An 18043-nucleotide genomic window follows, 5' to 3' on the forward strand; every position below is an offset into this window, starting at 1 on the left:
TTCCACCTATGAGTGAAATCATATGGTATCTTTCTCTGACTGACTTCTTTCACTTAGCATTATACTATCTAGCTGCATCCACATCATTGCAAATGGCAAGAGTTCATTCTTTTTTATGGCTGAGTAATATTCCATCGTATGTATGTACCATATCCAATTGAAGATGTTTCTTAAATTACATAAGGATACTGGGAGCTCAGGTTTTTTTGTTAAATGTTTATTTATTTATTTTGAGATACACAGACACACACACACACACAAACACACACACACAGAAAAAGAGAGAGAGAGAGAGAGAGAGAGAGAGAGAGAGAGAGAGAATCCCAAGCAGGCTCCAAACTGTGAGCACAGAGCCTGACATAGGGCTCGATCTCACAAATGGTGAGATCATGACCTGAGCCGAGATCAAGTCAGACGCTTAACTGACTGAGCCACTCAGGCACCCTGGGAATTCAGAGTTATTGACAAGGAGAAATCTAGTCAAGAAAAATTAGTGAGAAATTTTTAGTTGCACTTGGAAGGAGTGGATAGGAAAAGGGAATGGGAGTAAGAGAATGAGAAATGGGTGCAAAGACCCTGGGTCAGTTAGGTGGCCCTAATGAGGTGGCTTTGATTGGTGGGTATATGATAAGATATATTATTATTATTATTACTATTATTATACTGTAAGATAAATATAAAATATTATGAATATATAAGACTTGGTATATAATATTCTAGTCTGGTCACTTATACAATTTCCCACGAACACTCAGTTTAGGTATGCTAACTTCTAGCAGCTTGGTATGTAGACCAGGAATCAGCAGAAATGAAGGCTCAAAGAAGACCTGCTTCTGAGTGTGCTCACGAAAGTGCTGTCTGGGACCTCCTGCCCATCAGCTTCCTCAGGCCTTGCTTCATGTCTTTGTTCCTCAGACTATAGATAAAAGGGTTCAGCATGGAGGACAGAACTGTATAGATGACTGTTGCCACCCTGTCCTTGATAGTATAGCTAGACAGGGGTCGGAAATAAACATAAATAATGCTTCCATAAAAGAGGGTCACCATGGTGAGGTGGGAGCCACAGGTAGAGAAAGCTTTATGCTTCCCCGCAGCTGAAGGGATCTTAAGAACAGCAATGAGGATCCGGACATAAGAGATGACAACACACATAAAGGGGGTCACCAGGGTTATCAATCCTTCTGTGTTAATTACAATTTCATTGACAAATGTGGGGGAGCAGGACAATTTCAGCAGAGGGTTGATGTCACAGAGGAAGTGGGGGATAACATTGGAGTCACAGAAGGTGAGACGGTTTATCAGAAGAACTAGTAACAGGGAATGGAGGTCAGAGATGGAGCAGGAGAAGGCCAGCAGCAGGACGCAGCGGCGGTGGCTCATGGTGGTGACATAGTGGAATGGGTCACAGATGGCCACAAAGCGGTCAATGGCCATGGCAGCCAGGAGATAACTTTCTGTGTTGGCAAAAGCCAAGAAGAAATACATCTGGGTCATACACTCAGCGTAGGAGATGGACTTCTTCTCTGACAGGAAATTCACCAGCATCTTGGGAATGATGGTTGTTGTGTAGCAAACATCAATGAAGGATAAGATGCTGAGGAAAAAATACATAGGTGTCTGGAGTTGAGTGTCAGAGCGGATGGCCAGGATGATGAGCAGGTTTCCTACCAGAGTGACCATGTACATGATGAAGAACAGGGCAAAAAGTGGCTTCTGATCCTCAGGCCGGGAGGACAATCCCAGGAGGATGAACTCAGAGACACTGCTGGTTTGATTGACCCTCTCCATAATCCTGCATGTACCAGTGAATATGGAAAATTCCAGAACTTTCAATTCAACAAGTTCCAATTTATTCCTATCTCCCCAAGAATTCCTATAAATTGCCCATGATTCTGTCTTCCTTCCCTTCCACAAAAAGGAGTTGAACAATACAAAAGTTTAACCTGTGTTAAATACAGGGACATCAGAGAAAGGATTTCCTTTCAGAAAGAATCCTTGGTGGACCTCAGTGATGCATGTTTCTCTAGCTACCCATAAATGCTTATTCAGATATGTCAGGTTGAGGCTCATCTCTCTACCCTCCTTGCAAACAAAACAAAGTAAATAAACGACAACAAAAAACCCCAAATACCTAAGTGAAACAGGTAAATATGAATGCTGACATAGGTGCACAGTGTTTATAGTCAACATTTCAGAGACAACATTTCATTAAAAGCTGGCAAAAAAACCCTCTATTATATGTGAACCTATTTATTAGAACACTCTTAGACACTGGGGATTTATGGCTTCACAATTATTCAACACCGTTGCATTAAATGCTCACTGGGAACTCAATTGCTTAGGACTGAACTTTGTACTGAGAGTACAAAGATGAGTCATTCTTGATTCCTAATCTTAAGGTGGTTATAGTCTAGTAGAGAAGAACTTTTTAAACAAATAAGCAAAATAAAATGCTACAGGTGTAGTGACAGGTGCACTGGAAAGCAATGAGCTTAGTGTGGTGTCTCTGCTAAGAGCACACATTTTGAAATCAGCTCCTTCATTTTCTAGGTGTGTGGTCTCGGACTGATTACCTAACTTTGATTCTTGATGTCCTCACCTGTAATATGGGGACAGTAAATACCTTCTCACCTCACCTTTACTTCACCCTTCTCCACTTGCTTTATTTAATTCTTTACTTCCTGCCAAAATCCTCTTGTCTGTCAGGTGTTCGGGGATGCTCTTGAAAGCAATTATTCTGTGTTTCTTGGCAAATCTCTCAGCCTTTGATTTTTCACTGTTTGACCACCCTTCACCTGAGTTTGTGAGACTTTAAGAGAGAACTATTTTTGTGTGCTTTTAGGATCTTAATGAGTATGCAATTAAGGCAAATAATAACAGGTATGCCTAAAACATATCAAGTCTTTGCTATGTATAAGGCACTGAACTAAATATGTACATTACTCAAAACAACTCTGAGCTGGCTCTCAACAGCATTCCCTTTTAACAGATAAGAAAATTGAGGTTAAAGTGTTGAATACTTTTCTCAAGATCATGCAGCCCACAAGGGCCAAAGCCTGGATCCCAACAAGGATGGTCTTAAACACCAAACGCTACCTCCTCACACTTTAGCAAAGCTTCAACAAATTTATGCCAAAAACAAATGGGCTGGGGTGTAATTTTTCACTGTAGAAATTTTCTACCTTAACATCCTTTTTCCAGTAACTGATCCACTTTCAAAATCAATGTTGCATGGAGTCCTTTACTGTAATTGCTAGAGACAGGACCTCCTTCAAATCCAGTGTTGACTGGGGCTGTGTTCATGGAGCTATGGCAGGGCACAGGAAAACAAACTTGGGATGCAGAGAAAGAAGCTGTGGGTTTGAATTTTGGCCCTACTAATCACAATGTGTCTTTGGCAAAATCCCTTCCCTGTTCTGTTTCGCTCTCCTCATACATAAGACAAAATAAAGCCTGTTCTCAAGAGAAAAGTGAAGAAGATGCATGTGGAAGCAGTTTGTAAGCCACAAGCTCAATAAACATTTTGGGGGTGACTGGGAAATGTCTGATAAAGAAGAAGCTGGTGGCTGGGAAGGAGAGGCGGGGCTAGACCAAATACAGAGGGGGAAGGGAAGGTCTTCTGTCTGACAACAGAGGGGGCTGGGGCTAGAAGCATGCAGGAAGACTGTGTTGCTGGAATCACAATCATTTTTCCATTTTTTTTCTGTCTAGTGCCCATCAACATGGGCTTTGTTTCTCTAGGGATCTCCCATGTTTTACCTCATAAATATCTCTTGAATCTTGCAACCTTTTTCATCTCCCCACTCTGGTGAAAACTCATCATTCCTGCCTAGATTATTGCAGTATTGTCCCCATGATGTACTTGGTTCCCACAGCCCCTCTGACACCCCCTCCGCCATCCATTCTCTGCACTGAAGCCACAGTGTTCTTTTAATAATAAAAATGTGATCACCTGACTCTTCAGGCTAAAGTCTGGGTTAGCTTTCTAGGGCTTCTGTAATAAAGTACCACAAACTGTGTGGCTTAAAACCATGGAAATATCTTTTGTCTCAGTTCTGGAGGCTAGAAGTCCACCATCAAGTTGTTGGCAGGGTTGGCTCCTTCTGGGGCTGCGAGGGGTCTGTCCCATACCTCTCTCCTTGGTTTGTGGATATTGGTCTTCTCTCTTGGTCTCTTCACATTGTTTTCCCTTATGCATGTGTGTTCCTGTGTCCAAATGTCCCCTTTTCATGATGACATCAGTCATATTGGATTAAGATCCATCCTAATAACTTCATTTTAACCTGATTACCTCTGTAAAGACCCTATCTCCAAATAAGGTCACATTCTGAGGTATTGGATATTAGGACTCCAGTGTATCTTTTTTCAGGGACACAATTCAACCCATGACAGACACTTTCCTGCTGCATAAGCCTCCCTATTACCCACAGACTGAAGGCCAATTCCTTCTTGTGGCTTACTGAGCTTCCGTGAGGTAGCTCCTGTGGGCTCTGTGGCTCACCTCCTGCCTCCCTCCTGGCCTTCGCCCATTTCACACTCCAACCGTAAGGCATTTTTTGCTTCTTCTTGACTCAAGCATTTCTTATTCCATCTGCCTAAATCATCCATTCTCCCTGTCTGTTAGTGCTGGTGGGAGGTCCTCACCCTCTAGCCTCCAGTAGCACATTCTTTTGGACCTCCTCCTGCACACACAGTATGAACTGGAGCTGAATCTTAGTATTTACAACACTGTCTTCCCTGCTAGACTGTGACCTGCCCAAGTATGAAGACCGTGTCTGGTTCTTTGTTACACCACCCTCCCTGGCGTGCTGCCTGGAACATAATAGTCCCTTGATAAATATTTGCAGAATGAAAGAATGCCTAGATGGTCATTTTGGGTTCTGAACAGATGTAAGAAAGAAATGCAAAGGACGTCAAGTGGCTGTCTAAAGAACGGCACTCTACTTAATTCACTGCTGGTGGGGCAGAGACCAGCCAGGAATGACAGGAGCCTTCTCTTCTGGAAGGTGCCCCTTGATTTCTTACTGCATCAACTTTAATCGTTTTAATGTTTACTTATTTATTTTGAGAGAGAGAGAGAGAGAAAGAGAGGGGGAGCTGCAAAGAGAGGGCTGGACTTGGGGCTCAATCTCACAACTATGAGATCATGACCTGAGCCAAAATCAAGAGTTGGACGCTTAACTGACTGAGCCACCCAGGCGCCCCTGCTTTAAAACAGACTCATAGGGAATCTGTACAGGAGAAACTCTTAGAGATCATGTAGTCCAATCCCTTCATTTTATTTTTTTGTATTTTTTAAATGTTTATTTTTGAGAGAAAGAGCGTGAGTGGGGGAGGGGCAAAGAGAGAGAGAGGGACAAAGAATCTGAAGTGGGCTCTGTGCTGACAGCAGAGAGCCCAATGGGGGCTTGAACTCATGAACCATAAGATCATGACCTGAGTGGAAGTTGGAAACTCAACCGACTAAGCCACCCAGGTGCCCCCAACCCCCTCATTTTCAAGAAGAGGGAAATTGAGGGCTGCTGGGAAGCTGGACCTTAATTATCATGACCATTTGAATTGGTAGAGTGAAGAATGGAACCCAGGTCTCTTGGCTTCTCCCTGAAGAGAGGAAATGCCTTGCCTGTTATAGAGCTCATACAGCATGGAGGCAAAGGGCATAGCTCTGGCCCACTTTCTACATATGGGGTCCTGTCCTTATCAGGCAAGTGGTTCAGGGCAAGTAAGTTAACCTCTCTGTGACACAGTCTCTCCATTCATAAAGTAGAGATAATGGGAGAATCTGTTTCACAGCATCGTTGGCTCAGTGAACATGTAAAAAGCACAGTGCCTGGCAGGGGGTCAGCACCCCTACCCCCAAAGTTAGTGATTTATATTACAAGTCAGAAGAAAATATTTTGATAAAGTTAAGTGACCAGTCACAGTCAAATTTTGGAAGTCTGCCTGTTCTGTACTTAGGTTAACCAAACATGTGAAAACCGGAGACTTAGTCATGGTGACCACCCGTTCCTTTTTGTACACATAGATAGCACTTGTCTTCGTTGGGCTCATTTTGACAATGACACACGGGTAATCCCTTCCTGATTCACTGATATCTTATCAAAACACTCAAAATGATTTTGACATGGACCCTTTGGAACTCACTGTTCTCAGATGGTGGACAACGTGGAAGGCATGCCTGGTAGGTGTGGACTGTGAATGGAAACTCTAGTCCTGGTTGTTTGCTATGTCCAGATGTTTTCTCTCCAGATGCAGATGTGTCAGTGCCATGTCTGCAAATTTATTCAGAATTTGCACTTTAGCTAAAGGTCCCAGCCTCCTTAGATCATCCCCTCACCTCTGCTGCAGGAAGCCAAGGAGAACAGGGAGGAGCAGCCCACATGCTCAACAGGTTTTCCAACACTGCTTCAAATTTCTTACTTGTCTCCACCTCTCGTCCCCAGCTCCAGCCTGACTCCTCACTTCAGGAGACCATTACCCAGAGTAATGTGTCCAGAGACCTCTCCCAGCCTGTAATGGTTTAATTCCTTCACTGGGCCTCCTTGGGGCCGCTTGTGCTCTGAGGGAACAGGGTATTCTCTCTATCTGCTATTCCCTTGGGGAAGTCTGCTCGGTGCCCTCTCCAAGGTTAGAAAGCAAAGCAGAGCCCAAGGGGATGGAGAATGTCTGGGGCCTCCTACTTGGTGTTGGCAATATTCTCCGAGCCTGCGCAGATTCATGGCTAGGTCTCATAGGTGTGACTCAGAACAATGGTGGGTATTTTGGAATATGGGGATGTCAATGGAGGAGACTTGGTATTTTCATTTCAGGAGGGATAGTCTAGGTAATTAGGGGGGCAACAGTTTTCAGATAGTGGAAAGGTGGTTGTGTGTGCACACACATAAGCATGTGTGTGTTTGTGCTAGTCCAGGGACAAGTGATAAAGGTAGATTAGAGTCTGATGTTGGTTTATGAGGTAGTATCAGGTTCATTGGGTTCAAGGGGTATTGATGATGTCAGGGGCTCTTAAGTTTTGGATTTCCAGTATGAAGTCAGAGTAACATTTTACATGGTTTATCCATTGGGAAAGCTCTTAGACTTGTTCCAGTTTCAGCTGAAGTAGTGGCCCAGCTGATGTGGAGTCATCTGTCCTCTGAAGAGAACCTCTGACTCCTGGGTTAAGGAGGAGTGTGCAGGCATGGCTCTTTGGATGCTGGGAAGCATCCTCAAGAATTTCTGTACAGATCAAAGGAGGTGGGAGCATGCTCAGGAGAAGGACTGGACTTTCTGTTAATCTATATGTTGGGGGTCCTGAAAGTTATCCTCTGAAATACCCTAGTCACATGAAAAAGAACTAGTCGAATGCTTGGCTCCCTTCCTTGTTTGCTCTCTCCTTCACTTTCTTTTTTTTCTTTTTTCTTCCTACTTCATCCTCTCCTGAAAAGAATGGAGTTGTTTAGAAGACACATACAATAAACAAGAAAATAAATATATTTAACGACTAAATATCTAATTAGAAAATAAATTAAAAATAGCTGAGGGGCAAGACACAAAAAGGCAAAGTGTAGAAGATGATAGACAGTGTGAGGGTGGGCACAAAATCAGAAGGAAGCTCTGATACCCTTGCTGGAAACGCATTTAGCTCTGCGTTCGCTAATAAGCAAAGTGGAGAGGGTAAGAAAGTCATGTATATGACTCTCAGCATCTAAGAGATAGAAGCAAATTGGTTTTGTAGGAGATGTATTACCAATTCTGGCTCTCTGATCTGAGAGAAATATCTCTTGTGGGTTTTCACGAAGAGATTACTGTGCACTGCAAACAAAGCCTTCTCTACAAGACCCTTAGAGGAAACAGAAAATTCTTTTAACTGCATCAGTGGAGGCTTTGGGGGCATCCTTCCAGGATCCAATTTAGTCAAAGTGATCCTTAGGAGGCCCATAGTGTAGGCAGGTAGGCAGTTCTCTGATGATCTGGCTTGCCTCAGTGTTAGTCTTTACTGAAGGACAGCAATTCTTTTTTTTTTTTTTTTTAACGTTTATTCAATTTTGAGAGACAGAGACAGAGCGTGAGTGGGGGAGAGGCAGAGAGAGAAGCAGAATCTGAAGCAGGCTACAGGCTCTGAGCTGTCAGCACAGAACCCAATGCGAGGCTTGAACTCACAATGCGAGATCATGACCTGAGCCGAAGTTGGACGCCCAACCAACTGAGCCACCCAGCTGCCCTGACAGCTACTCTTAATGTAGAGACATGCCTGACTCTCCCAGTGCATTGTTAGGCTACAAGAGACTGTGCACCCTCTGACATGGTGTGTACATTTCCTATGTATGTAGAAATGTGCTTTTTTTTTTCTTTCTGGGGATGACATACACTGTTTTCATTAGATTCTCACATGGATCTTGACCTAAAATGGAGCTGTCTACACAGAGCACTGGTGCTTAGGACATTCTCCATGAATGTCGTTTATCTCCACTAGGGTTTTTTTTAATGTTTTATTTTTGAGAGACAGAGAGACAGAGAGAGAGGGAGGGAGAGAGAGAGTGGGGGATGGGAAGAGACAGAGGGAGACACAGAATCTGAAGCAGGCTCCAGGCTCTGAGCTGTCAGCACAGAGACCGATGCGGGGCTCAAACCCTTGAACTGTGAGATCATGATCTGAGCTGAAGTCAGATGTTCAACCGACTAAGCCACCCAGGTACCCCAAATCTCCACTAGGTTTTGATAGTTGTGTTAGTGATGATGAGTTCTGGATTAGCAGGTGCTCAGAAGGTCACTCCTCTGTGTCTGGTGATGTCTGTCAGCCATGCTGGGCTAGGACTGAGATGTACTTGCCAGGTTAAGAAGCTTAATGAGGACAGGGGCCTTTGCACATTCTAGTTAATGCAATTGGCATCCTGTGGAGTGGGGCAATAGACCCTTGCTTGCTTAGGAGGTTAATTCACCTCTGCTTGGTTGGGAGACTGGAACATTCCCCTGATAAATCCAATCCTCCCATAGAGAGGAATCTGGAATCTGCTCTAACACAATGATCAAGGCCACCAAACTTCTGTGCCCAAAGCAGGGTCACCATAATTTTAGCCTGGAACTTTCTTTTTGTAGCTCTGTTTTTAAATTTCAGAAGTAGTACATGCTCATTCAAATAATTTAGAAGTTTAGTTAGTGAAAGTGAAGAGTCTCCCCTTCAAATCTCAATAGAACTCTTCCCTTTATACACAAACGTGTTTATATACAAATGAAGCCTTGCTATTTGTATTGTTCTGCAACTTCTTCCCCCCATGAAATATTCTATCAGTGCATATAAACAGCACTGATATTAAAAATTTCTAACAACTGGACTACTGATATAAATTAATTTATAAATATAAAACATATATTCCACTTAGTGTCTAACTCAACTTAACTGTATACATCAGGGGTTATGAATTATATGGCCTGCTGGCCAGATTATGTCCACCACCTGTTTTTGTAATGGAATTTTGCTGGAACACAGAATACTCATTTGCTTACATTTTGTCTGCGACTGCTTTTGCACTACAGTGGCAGGGTTGAATAGTGACAGAGACTGTATAACCTGCAAAGTATTTACTATCTGGCCTTTTACAGAAAAGTTTGTCAAATCCTGATAAATATTATAGAGTCCCTTAGCAAGTCATTACAAGCTGTCAGCACAGAGCCTGATGTGGGGCTCAAACCCATGAACCATGAGATCATGACCTGAGCTGAAGTCAGACGCGTAACTGACTGAGCCACACAGGTGCCCCACATGTCTCACTTTCCTAGAGGTAAATTCACTTCTTTCCCTGGTTAATAAGTCTCCCTGGGTATTACATCAACTGGAAATTTTGGTTTGGTTCCCTAAAAGATATTTTCATTCTGGAAAATATTTTATACCTATGTTCCATTTCCATTCATTTTTATAAATTGATGTAAAAATTTTTTACTATATAAAGCTGAATAGCTGCGACAGAGAGATTAAATAATGTTTAACACATCCTCATTAGTTATTATAACAATGCCACTTTCCTAACCTTCCCAGAAAAAAACACCATTTTCTTGTATACCATACATTTCTTGTAACTGGTGTAATTACTAAAGATCATTCCTCAGAAAACTCTAGTTTCTATCTGGTCTGGGGCATAATTATACTTCATTCACCAAAAAACAAGTTTTCTATTAACCTAGGATTTAGGTATCATTGTGGAGCACTGTCCATTTGTCTCCCATGGGGATGATCCAAAGTTGATCCTTTACCTGTTCAAAATTACCAATATCGCGGAAAGCCAAATTCCTTTTTTAGAAGTGTCAGTAAACACCATCCTTACCAGTAAAATCTTGCCTTGGTTTAGGCTGGCCATACTGTTCCCACAAATGAACCTCCTCTTGTCTGAGCCTGTAGCACAACTGGCCACTGCTGTTTAAATGTATCAGATGTTATTGCTGTCAACATGGCAATTGTTCCTTCCTGGGTGAGGGTGTGTGTTTTTTCCCCGCGGTTATTGACAAACAAGGTGTTGAGTCAGTTTAGTAAAGGCACAGTCCATTCAAATATTGCTTCATCATATTTCTGGGCCAAATGCCAAGTTCAGGCAGTTTACTAGAAGAAAACTCCCTCTGGTGACCATTTAGAATGTAACAGTGAGACTTCAGGATAGTAATTTCTCTTGACTCCATACACTTAATCAAGCTCCTGACTCCTTAACGACCTGTTAGTCCTCAGAGCCAATGCTGTATGATCACAAGTGTTGTTGCCATGAATATTTGTGGTGCAAGACTAATTCAAGTACACTATATTCACCAAAAAAGTGTTATGTTCCTCAAGGAATTGCCAGGTGAGCATGTTCACATAGCAGGTGCAGTTAAGTTCAAGTATCCCAAAGCCTTCCCACAATTTTTTTCGGAGGGGGGGGTACTTTGCAGAGTGAAATCATCATTGATATGTGACAACTCTGTAATGTCAACGTTCCCCTCTCGTTCTTAGTTCTCTTCTTTTCTTGTTCTCCCTTCCATTCCTTTTCATGTCCTTAAATCTTAGCTTTAATATGAGATCAAAATTTTAAAAAAACATTTACCTCTTGGACATCATTGTAATTCCTTGAATACCTGGTGGTATAGTTTTCCATCCATGTTTATATCTGGCAAGTTAAAAGAGCAAATTAAATTCCAACATTTTGGCAGATGACAACAATGTGTGTTCCTCATATACAGGTACTTGCTTTAATAAAGGCGTCATCCTGGTTAAAGAAACATAATGTAGCAGTTGTTAGCTAACAGTCACAGTATTCCCAGTGAGGTTCAAAGGCAGGAATCAAAATGATAAACATAACAACATGGCACTAAAATAATAATTCCAATCTACTATTATCTAGACAGCTCATCAAGGAACACTGAGTGATGTCTTCCCTTCAAATTGTATGTATAAAGGGCAGTGTGGCTTTGGTCCAACTGTCCTTGGGAAAATGAGTCCTGGGGCATATTCTAGTATTGGCCATGACTAAACACTACATATGAGAGAAATAGCTAAGTCTATTACTGTCATGCACTGAGGTGGTTTTTAAGGAAAGAGTGAAAACTCCCTTTCCAGCCAGTATTTTCCATTATGTTATTTCTTTTCAACTGCCACAGGTCTCTCTCACTTATTCTAATCATTACTTGTCTTACCTAGACTGGGCTTCACTGAATAGACATCGCTGGTTCAGCTATACTGCCCTCTAGCGGCACGTAGCGGGATTAGGCTCTCCAGAGCTGCTGCTTTTGTTCATTTCTGGGAAGGAGAAGAAAGGCAAAGGATGATGGGCGAATCTCCACTAGGAAAGAGGGAGGCATCACCTATGGTCACTCTTAACTTAGGGCCGCTATGTGAAGTCATTATCTGGCTCATTTTTCTTTTAAGAATATGCACAAGTTTAGAGGAATTTAAGTTGAATTCTGAGCTGCAATGTCTCCTTCTGGACTGGATGTGCAGATGTTATCCTGGACTCAAGTCAATTGGATTGACAGGACACAGAGGCATTTTGTGAGGTGCAGATAACTTTTGTGAGGTGATAGGTAGCATCATCTCTGTCCCTCTCATTCCTACCTCTGAATGTCCCAAATTTTCAAAGATATTTCCCTAATACTGTCCCTTGTATTCAGATGAAGCACATATTTGCCTGGTGTTAATCTGTCCTGTGCACAGGTGCTGATAGTCCCAAAGCCTCTTCTCATTATCTCCAGGTCATCCAACTTCTTTTAAAATTGAAATGTAGTTTACATCTAGTAAAATAGTGCAAATCTTAAGTGTATACCTTTTACTAATGATTTGTTTATCTAATTCCTGTTAATGAACATTTGACTTGTTTTTAGTCTGCTCTATTATGAATAAAGCTGGTGTGAATATTTTGTACAAGATTTTTTTGTATAGACTTAGGGTTGTTTTATATTTAATTTTATTAATTTAATTTTAATTTTAATTTTATTGCCAAACTGTTTTCCAAAGTGATTACATAATTTCACATTCCCACTATCAATATATGAGAATTTTGGTTGTTCCAAATCCTACAAAAATTGTGTATTGTCTTTTAAATTGTAGCCATTCTTTTGAGTGTTATGTGGTATCACATTATGACTTTAATTTCCATTTACCTGGTAAGTAATTATGCTGAGCATCTTTCACATGCAGTATTGGCCACTTGAATATCTTCTTTTGTAAAGTGTCTTTTCAATTTTTATATCTACTTTTAAACATTAAATTTATGCTTTTACTTTTTGATTTGATTAAGTTCTTATATATTTTAGATATGTTTTTTGTCTGATATATGTAGTGTGAATATTTTTCCCATTTTTACTTTCTTTTTTTAAGTTTATTTATTTATTTTGAGAGAGAGAGAGAGAGAGCTGGGGAGGGGCAGAGAGAGAGAGAGAGAGAGAGAGCATCTCAGGCAGGCTCTGTGCTGTTAGCACAGAGCCCAATGCAGGCTACAACTCTCAAACCATGAGATCATGACCTGAGCAGAAATCAAGAGTCAGACGCTTAACTGACTGAGCCACCCAAGCACCCCTCCATTTTCACTTTCTTAAGGTGACTTTTGATAAGCAGAAGTTTTGAATTTCATGAAATCTACTCAATAATTTTTCTCTTATGGTTGGTTCTTTTGTTTCTTGACTGAGAAATCATCACTCATGTCAAGGTCACAAATATATTTTTCTATTATTTTTGGATAAAAAAAATTTAACAGTTTCAGCCCTTACATTAAATCTATGAGCCACTTTGAATTTATTTTCATGTATGGTGTGCAGTAATTAGTAGGCTATTTTCTGTGTGCATATCCAGTTGCTCTAGCATAATGTATTGAATGGGTACTCCTTTCTCCACTAAATTGCATTGGCACTTGGTCAAAAGTCAAGTGATTATATAAATAAGTATATATTTCTGTGTTCTCCATTCTGTTACCTTGATCTATTTATCTATTCTACACCACATAAATACTGCACTATATTAATTATGTCAGCTTTGTAGAAATCTTGAAATTTGGTAATGTGTTTCCTCCAACTTTGTGATTTTTCTTCAAGGTTGTATTAGCTGTTCTAGGTTGTTTTAATTTTCATTTAAATTGGGCCTGTCAATTTCCAAGGACAATGACCAGGCTCCTGCGCTGAAATTTGGAGTAAAGTGCATGGAATCAGAGTTCACTCTCCCACAGCTTAAGCAGTAGCAGCCTGGTCACATTTGGTGTAGGGTATCTATAGACTGTGATTAGGGGAGGGGGTCACAAAGGAACATAAATTACAATGACCTCTTGTTTCTCAATGGAAACACTTGATGCAGTAGGACAATCCAGGTTTATCCTTAAACTTTCAAAACTTTTGGTTTCTAGAATGTTATATACCATCAAATTATAATTCGAGTGGCAGAACCAAACTATGATGTGTTTCAGATATGCATACACATAGAAAGTTTCTCCTCTTTGGTACCTTGCAAAGAAATTCCTTCACCATTGCATTGGCCATCTGATTTATTAATCGGTTTACATTTAATGTGCTATCAATATTTATTTAAATGAATTAGAGATTACAAGTGTGCATTAATTGGAAATTCTCTCTGTCCCCTACTACACTTACATTCTTACTGCATTGACTATACCCACATATATATTTATACAATCTTTAAAAACATAATGAATTCATACTTTTATACTTGTTCTATATCTTTATTTTTCCACCTAATGGCTTTTCAAGGAAGTAATAAACATTTATTTGATTCTTCCAACTTGCTACATATTCTTTTTTAAAAAAATACTTTTTGAGAGAGAGAAAGCAAGCAGAGGAGAGGGGCAGAGGGCAGGGGGAGAAAGAGAGAATCTTAAGCAGGCTCCATGCTCAGCACAGAGCCTGATGCAAGAGTTCGATCCCATGACCCTGGGATTGTGACCTGAGCCAAAATCAAGAGTTGGATGCTCAACTGGCTGAGCCACCCAGGCGCCCCTCAACTTGCTGCATATTCTTACATTCTATGTAACTAATCATAATATCTCCATTCTTCAGAGATAAGATTTTAGGTTGTTGCCATTTAAAAAAATGTTGATGTTTTTATTTATATTTGGGAGAGAGAGAGAGAGAGAGCACAAGTGGAGGAGGGGCAGAGAGAAAGGGAAACACAGAATATGAAGCAAGCTCTAGGCTCTGAGCTGTCAGCACAGAGCCTGAGGCAGGGCTTGAACCCACAAGCAGTAAGATAATGACCTGAGCCAAGGTGGGACGCTTAACCAACTAAGCCACCCAGGTGCCCCGACTGTTTTGCCAATTTTTATCTGTAATAACTGGAAATCAGTGAAAAAAATGTATCTCAATATCCAATATACTTTTATGATACTATTTCCATAGGTTAGAACCCGAAGAGTGGGAGTTTCTAGAATAAAGTATTAAATCACATATTTTTAAACATATATGTTTAGGGATAGATGGAGGAAAGAGAGGTTCCAACTTCCTCCTTGTGGAATGGATAACTTTCATATAATCACTCTTGGTTCTTGTTCTTTCTGGCTATTACCATTTTTAAGTTGTATAGTAAAAAAATAAGAGGAAATATAAGAGAAATAAGGCCACAGCAACATAATCAAGAATAGAAAGATAAGGAGCACATGGGTGGCTCGGTCAATTAAGCATCTGACTTCAACTCAGGTCATGATCTCACAGTCATCAGTTTAAGCCTTGTGTCAGTCTCTGTGCTGACAGCTCAGAGCCTGGAGCCTGCTTCAGATTCTGTGTCTCTTTCTCTCTGCCTCTCCCCCACTTGCTCTCTCTCAAAAATAAATGGACATTAAATTTTTTTTAAAAGAATAGAAAGATAAGAGTAAAGGCAAAATTTAATTTTTAAGCAAGAATAAGTTTTATGAAGGAAAAAAAATAAGAAATTATAAAAATCCTTATAAGAAAATTAGCTAAAATTTAATTCCTCTCCTCCCCTTCCCTCTCTCCCTCTATTCTTTCTCCCTTGAAATGTTTACAAAGATATTCAACAGCTTTAAATTAGGTAATCGTTTTCAGCAATATACTGAAATGTGAAAGGTATTGGAGAGTAAGTCTTAATAAAAGGACAGCAATTTTTTCAGGAAATATTAGTTGGAAATGGTTAGTTTAAAGTATTATTTTTTTTTTTAAATTTTTTTTTTCAACGTTTTTTATTTATTTTTGGGACAGAGAGAGACAGAGCATGAACGGGGGAGGGGCAGAGAGAGAGGGAGACACAGAATCGGAAACAGGCTCCAGGCTCCGAGCCATCAGCCCAGAGCCTGACGCGGGGCTCGAACTCACGGACCGCGAGATCGTGACCTGGCTGAAGTCGGACGCTTAACCGACTGCGCCACCCAGGCGCCCCTAAAGTATTATTTAGAGGATGAGAATGTGATGAATCTTTGTGAGAAAGTTGAGGAATAGTAAGGAAGAGTATCATGATTTAAACAGAGTGGGGGACAATTGTGGGCTGTCATCAATGCATGTGATCACCCACAATAGCCGTGTCTCACATGGATTAAAAAAAACTAACCTCTAGCAGTTCAGTGGTTCACCAAGATCTAGTAGATATTAGATTCAAGTGAAGCAGATTCCACTTGCGTGTTTGTCAAGAGGGTGCTGCCTGGGATTTCCTCCTGCCCATCAGCTTCCTCAGGCCCTGTTTCAGGTCTTTGTTTCTCAGGCTATAGATAAAAGGGTTCAGCATGGAGGTAAGAACTGTGTAGACAAGTGTTGCTATGTGGTCCCTGGCAGTGTAGGTGGACAGGGGCTGTAAATAGACGTAGAAGATGCTTCCATAAAAGAGGGTTACCACAGTGAGGTGAGAGCCACAGGTGGAGAAGGCTTTGCGTTTCCCAGCAGCTGAGGGGATCTTGAGAACTGTGATGAGGATTCGTATGTAAGAGAAAGTGATGCACAGAAAGGGGGTCACCAAAACAACAGAGCCTTCTGACATTATCACAATTTCATTGAGAAATGTGGAGGAGCAGGACAATTTCATCAGGGGACTGAGGTCACAGAGGAAGTGATGGATAACATTGTTGTCACAGAAGGTGAGACGATTCAGTAGCAGTGTGTGTAGGAGTGAGTGGAGGTGAGGAAGTGAGCAGGAAAAGGCCACCAGCAGGACACAGCGGTGGTGGTTCATGGTGGTGACATAGTGGAAGGGGTCACAGATGGCCACATAGCGGTCAAGGGCCATGACCGCCAGGAGGCAGCTGTCAGTGTTGCCCAGAGCATAAATAAAATACATCTGTGTCAGACACCCAGCATAGGAGATGGTCTTCTCTGACAGAAAGCTCAGTAGCATCCTGGGGACAATGGTTGTTGTAAAGCAAATGTCAGTGAAGGACAGGAAACTCAGGAAGAAATACATGGGGGTCTGGAGTTGGGGGTCAGAGTGGATGGCAAGGATGATGAGCAGGTTCCCTGTTATGGTGACCAGGTACATGGTGAGGAAGAGGATAAAGAGTGGCTTCTGGTCTTCAGGCTGGGAGGAGAGCCCCAGGAGGATGAACTCAGAAACACTGCTGGTTTGGTTGACTCTTTCCATTGACTTGAGTCTAGTTATATACAAGACGTTTATTTTTTTACCATACTGTAAGACCAGAGCCCAAATCCTGAGAACCCAGCAAGTCTGTTTTTTCTCTGGTTGCAATTAGTTGCTCTGTAGGGACAGCTTATTAGTCTCATGGTCCTTGATGTGGTCCTTCCTTCCCAAATCCATGGGCATCACAAGGGCCTTATATTGAAGGCTGGAGGGATAGAAGAATTTACATTTAGAAACCATATATGTATGCAAAAATACCTATGAAAACATATTAATTTTATATATATTAACTGTTGACATATATGTGCTTTTTCTCAGTCATATCCAATTACCCGGTGATGGATATCAAAGTGGCCTCCATTTATTGCTACTACAAAAGTTTCTGCAATGAGAGATCTTGAATAAACAAAGTGTTTTAAATCAAGTTTTTGGAGTCAGCATATTCATCTATATCTCACCAATGAACATATTACATAGAGGTTCTCAAAGTTTGAGACACTGTTTATTTATATATTCGTTGTTGCCATAAAAATCTCTACAACGAACATGCTTATATCATGAAAGTGTTTGAAATAATTTCTTTAGAAGCAGCATATTCTTTCACACCTTTTCAATGACCCATTTACATTAGATTTTCATGCATTAAAAATTCTTATTCTATATTAATATATTCATTTGTTTAATGTTGAAATATCAATGTATTAACTCATTTAACAGTTAAATGCTGTACAGATATTAACAATTCTATAATGTCATGTACATCATGGCGATTATAGTTATAACATTGCATTGCATATTCCAAACTTGCTAAGACAGTAAATCTTTAAAAAAAGTGCTTACAATGCAATGGTAAATTGCTAAACATCTTTATACCTCAGATTCACTATGTATGATATTGGACACAAATATTCACATGCTCATGAGAATTTAGTGAGAAATGAGAAGACAGAAGAGAGACAAGCATATTGTGAACACTCAGGAGAAACCCTTAAAAAAATTTTTTTTAAATGTTTATTTACTTTTGAGAGA

The 18043-nt window shown here is 40.8% G+C and overlaps 2 protein-coding genes across 4 annotated transcripts; both read right to left on the reverse strand.

The window, feature by feature from the left end:
• Nucleotides 1-843: 843 nt before the first annotated feature.
• Nucleotides 844-1788, reverse strand: LOC122205090 (olfactory receptor 1L3-like). Its single transcript, XM_042913155.1, has one exon. It carries the CDS (start codon nucleotides 1786-1788, stop codon nucleotides 844-846), a length of 945 nt encoding a protein of 314 aa, XP_042769089.1.
• LOC122205088 (olfactory receptor 1L8-like) lies at nucleotides 1529-17017 on the reverse strand. 3 transcript variants are annotated; one of them, XM_042913152.1, is made up of 5 exons: nucleotides 15998-17017; nucleotides 11635-11737; nucleotides 11046-11207; nucleotides 6145-7416; nucleotides 1529-1594 (listed from the first exon to the last, which is right to left on the reverse strand). In XM_042913152.1, the coding sequence occupies exon 1, from the start codon at nucleotides 17015-17017 to the stop codon at nucleotides 16073-16075; it is 945 nt and encodes a 314-aa protein (XP_042769086.1). In that variant the 3' UTR covers nucleotides 1529-1594; nucleotides 6145-7416; nucleotides 11046-11207; nucleotides 11635-11737; nucleotides 15998-16072. The 3 variants fall into 3 exon arrangements, with proteins under 3 accessions (XP_042769086.1, XP_042769087.1, XP_042769085.1); XM_042913153.1 differs by lacking the exon at nucleotides 1529-1594 and adding an exon at nucleotides 2737-2809 and having other exon boundaries at nucleotides 11046-11108; XM_042913151.1 differs by lacking the exon at nucleotides 1529-1594 and adding an exon at nucleotides 2737-2809.
• Between the last annotated feature and the right edge of the window lie 1026 nt (nucleotides 17018-18043).

The sequence above is a fragment of the Panthera leo genome, chromosome D4, assembly GCF_018350215.1.
Source record: "Panthera leo isolate Ple1 chromosome D4, P.leo_Ple1_pat1.1, whole genome shotgun sequence".
NCBI classification, from domain to species: domain Eukaryota; kingdom Metazoa; phylum Chordata; class Mammalia; order Carnivora; family Felidae; genus Panthera; species Panthera leo.

Coding starts and splice junctions, on each gene's coding strand:
- LOC122205090 (XM_042913155.1), bottom strand. CDS start 1,788: ATGGAGAGGGTCAATCAAACCAGCAGTGTCTCTGAGTTCATCCTCCTG.
- LOC122205088 (XM_042913152.1), bottom strand. CDS start 17,017: ATGGAAAGAGTCAACCAAACCAGCAGTGTTTCTGAGTTCATCCTCCTG.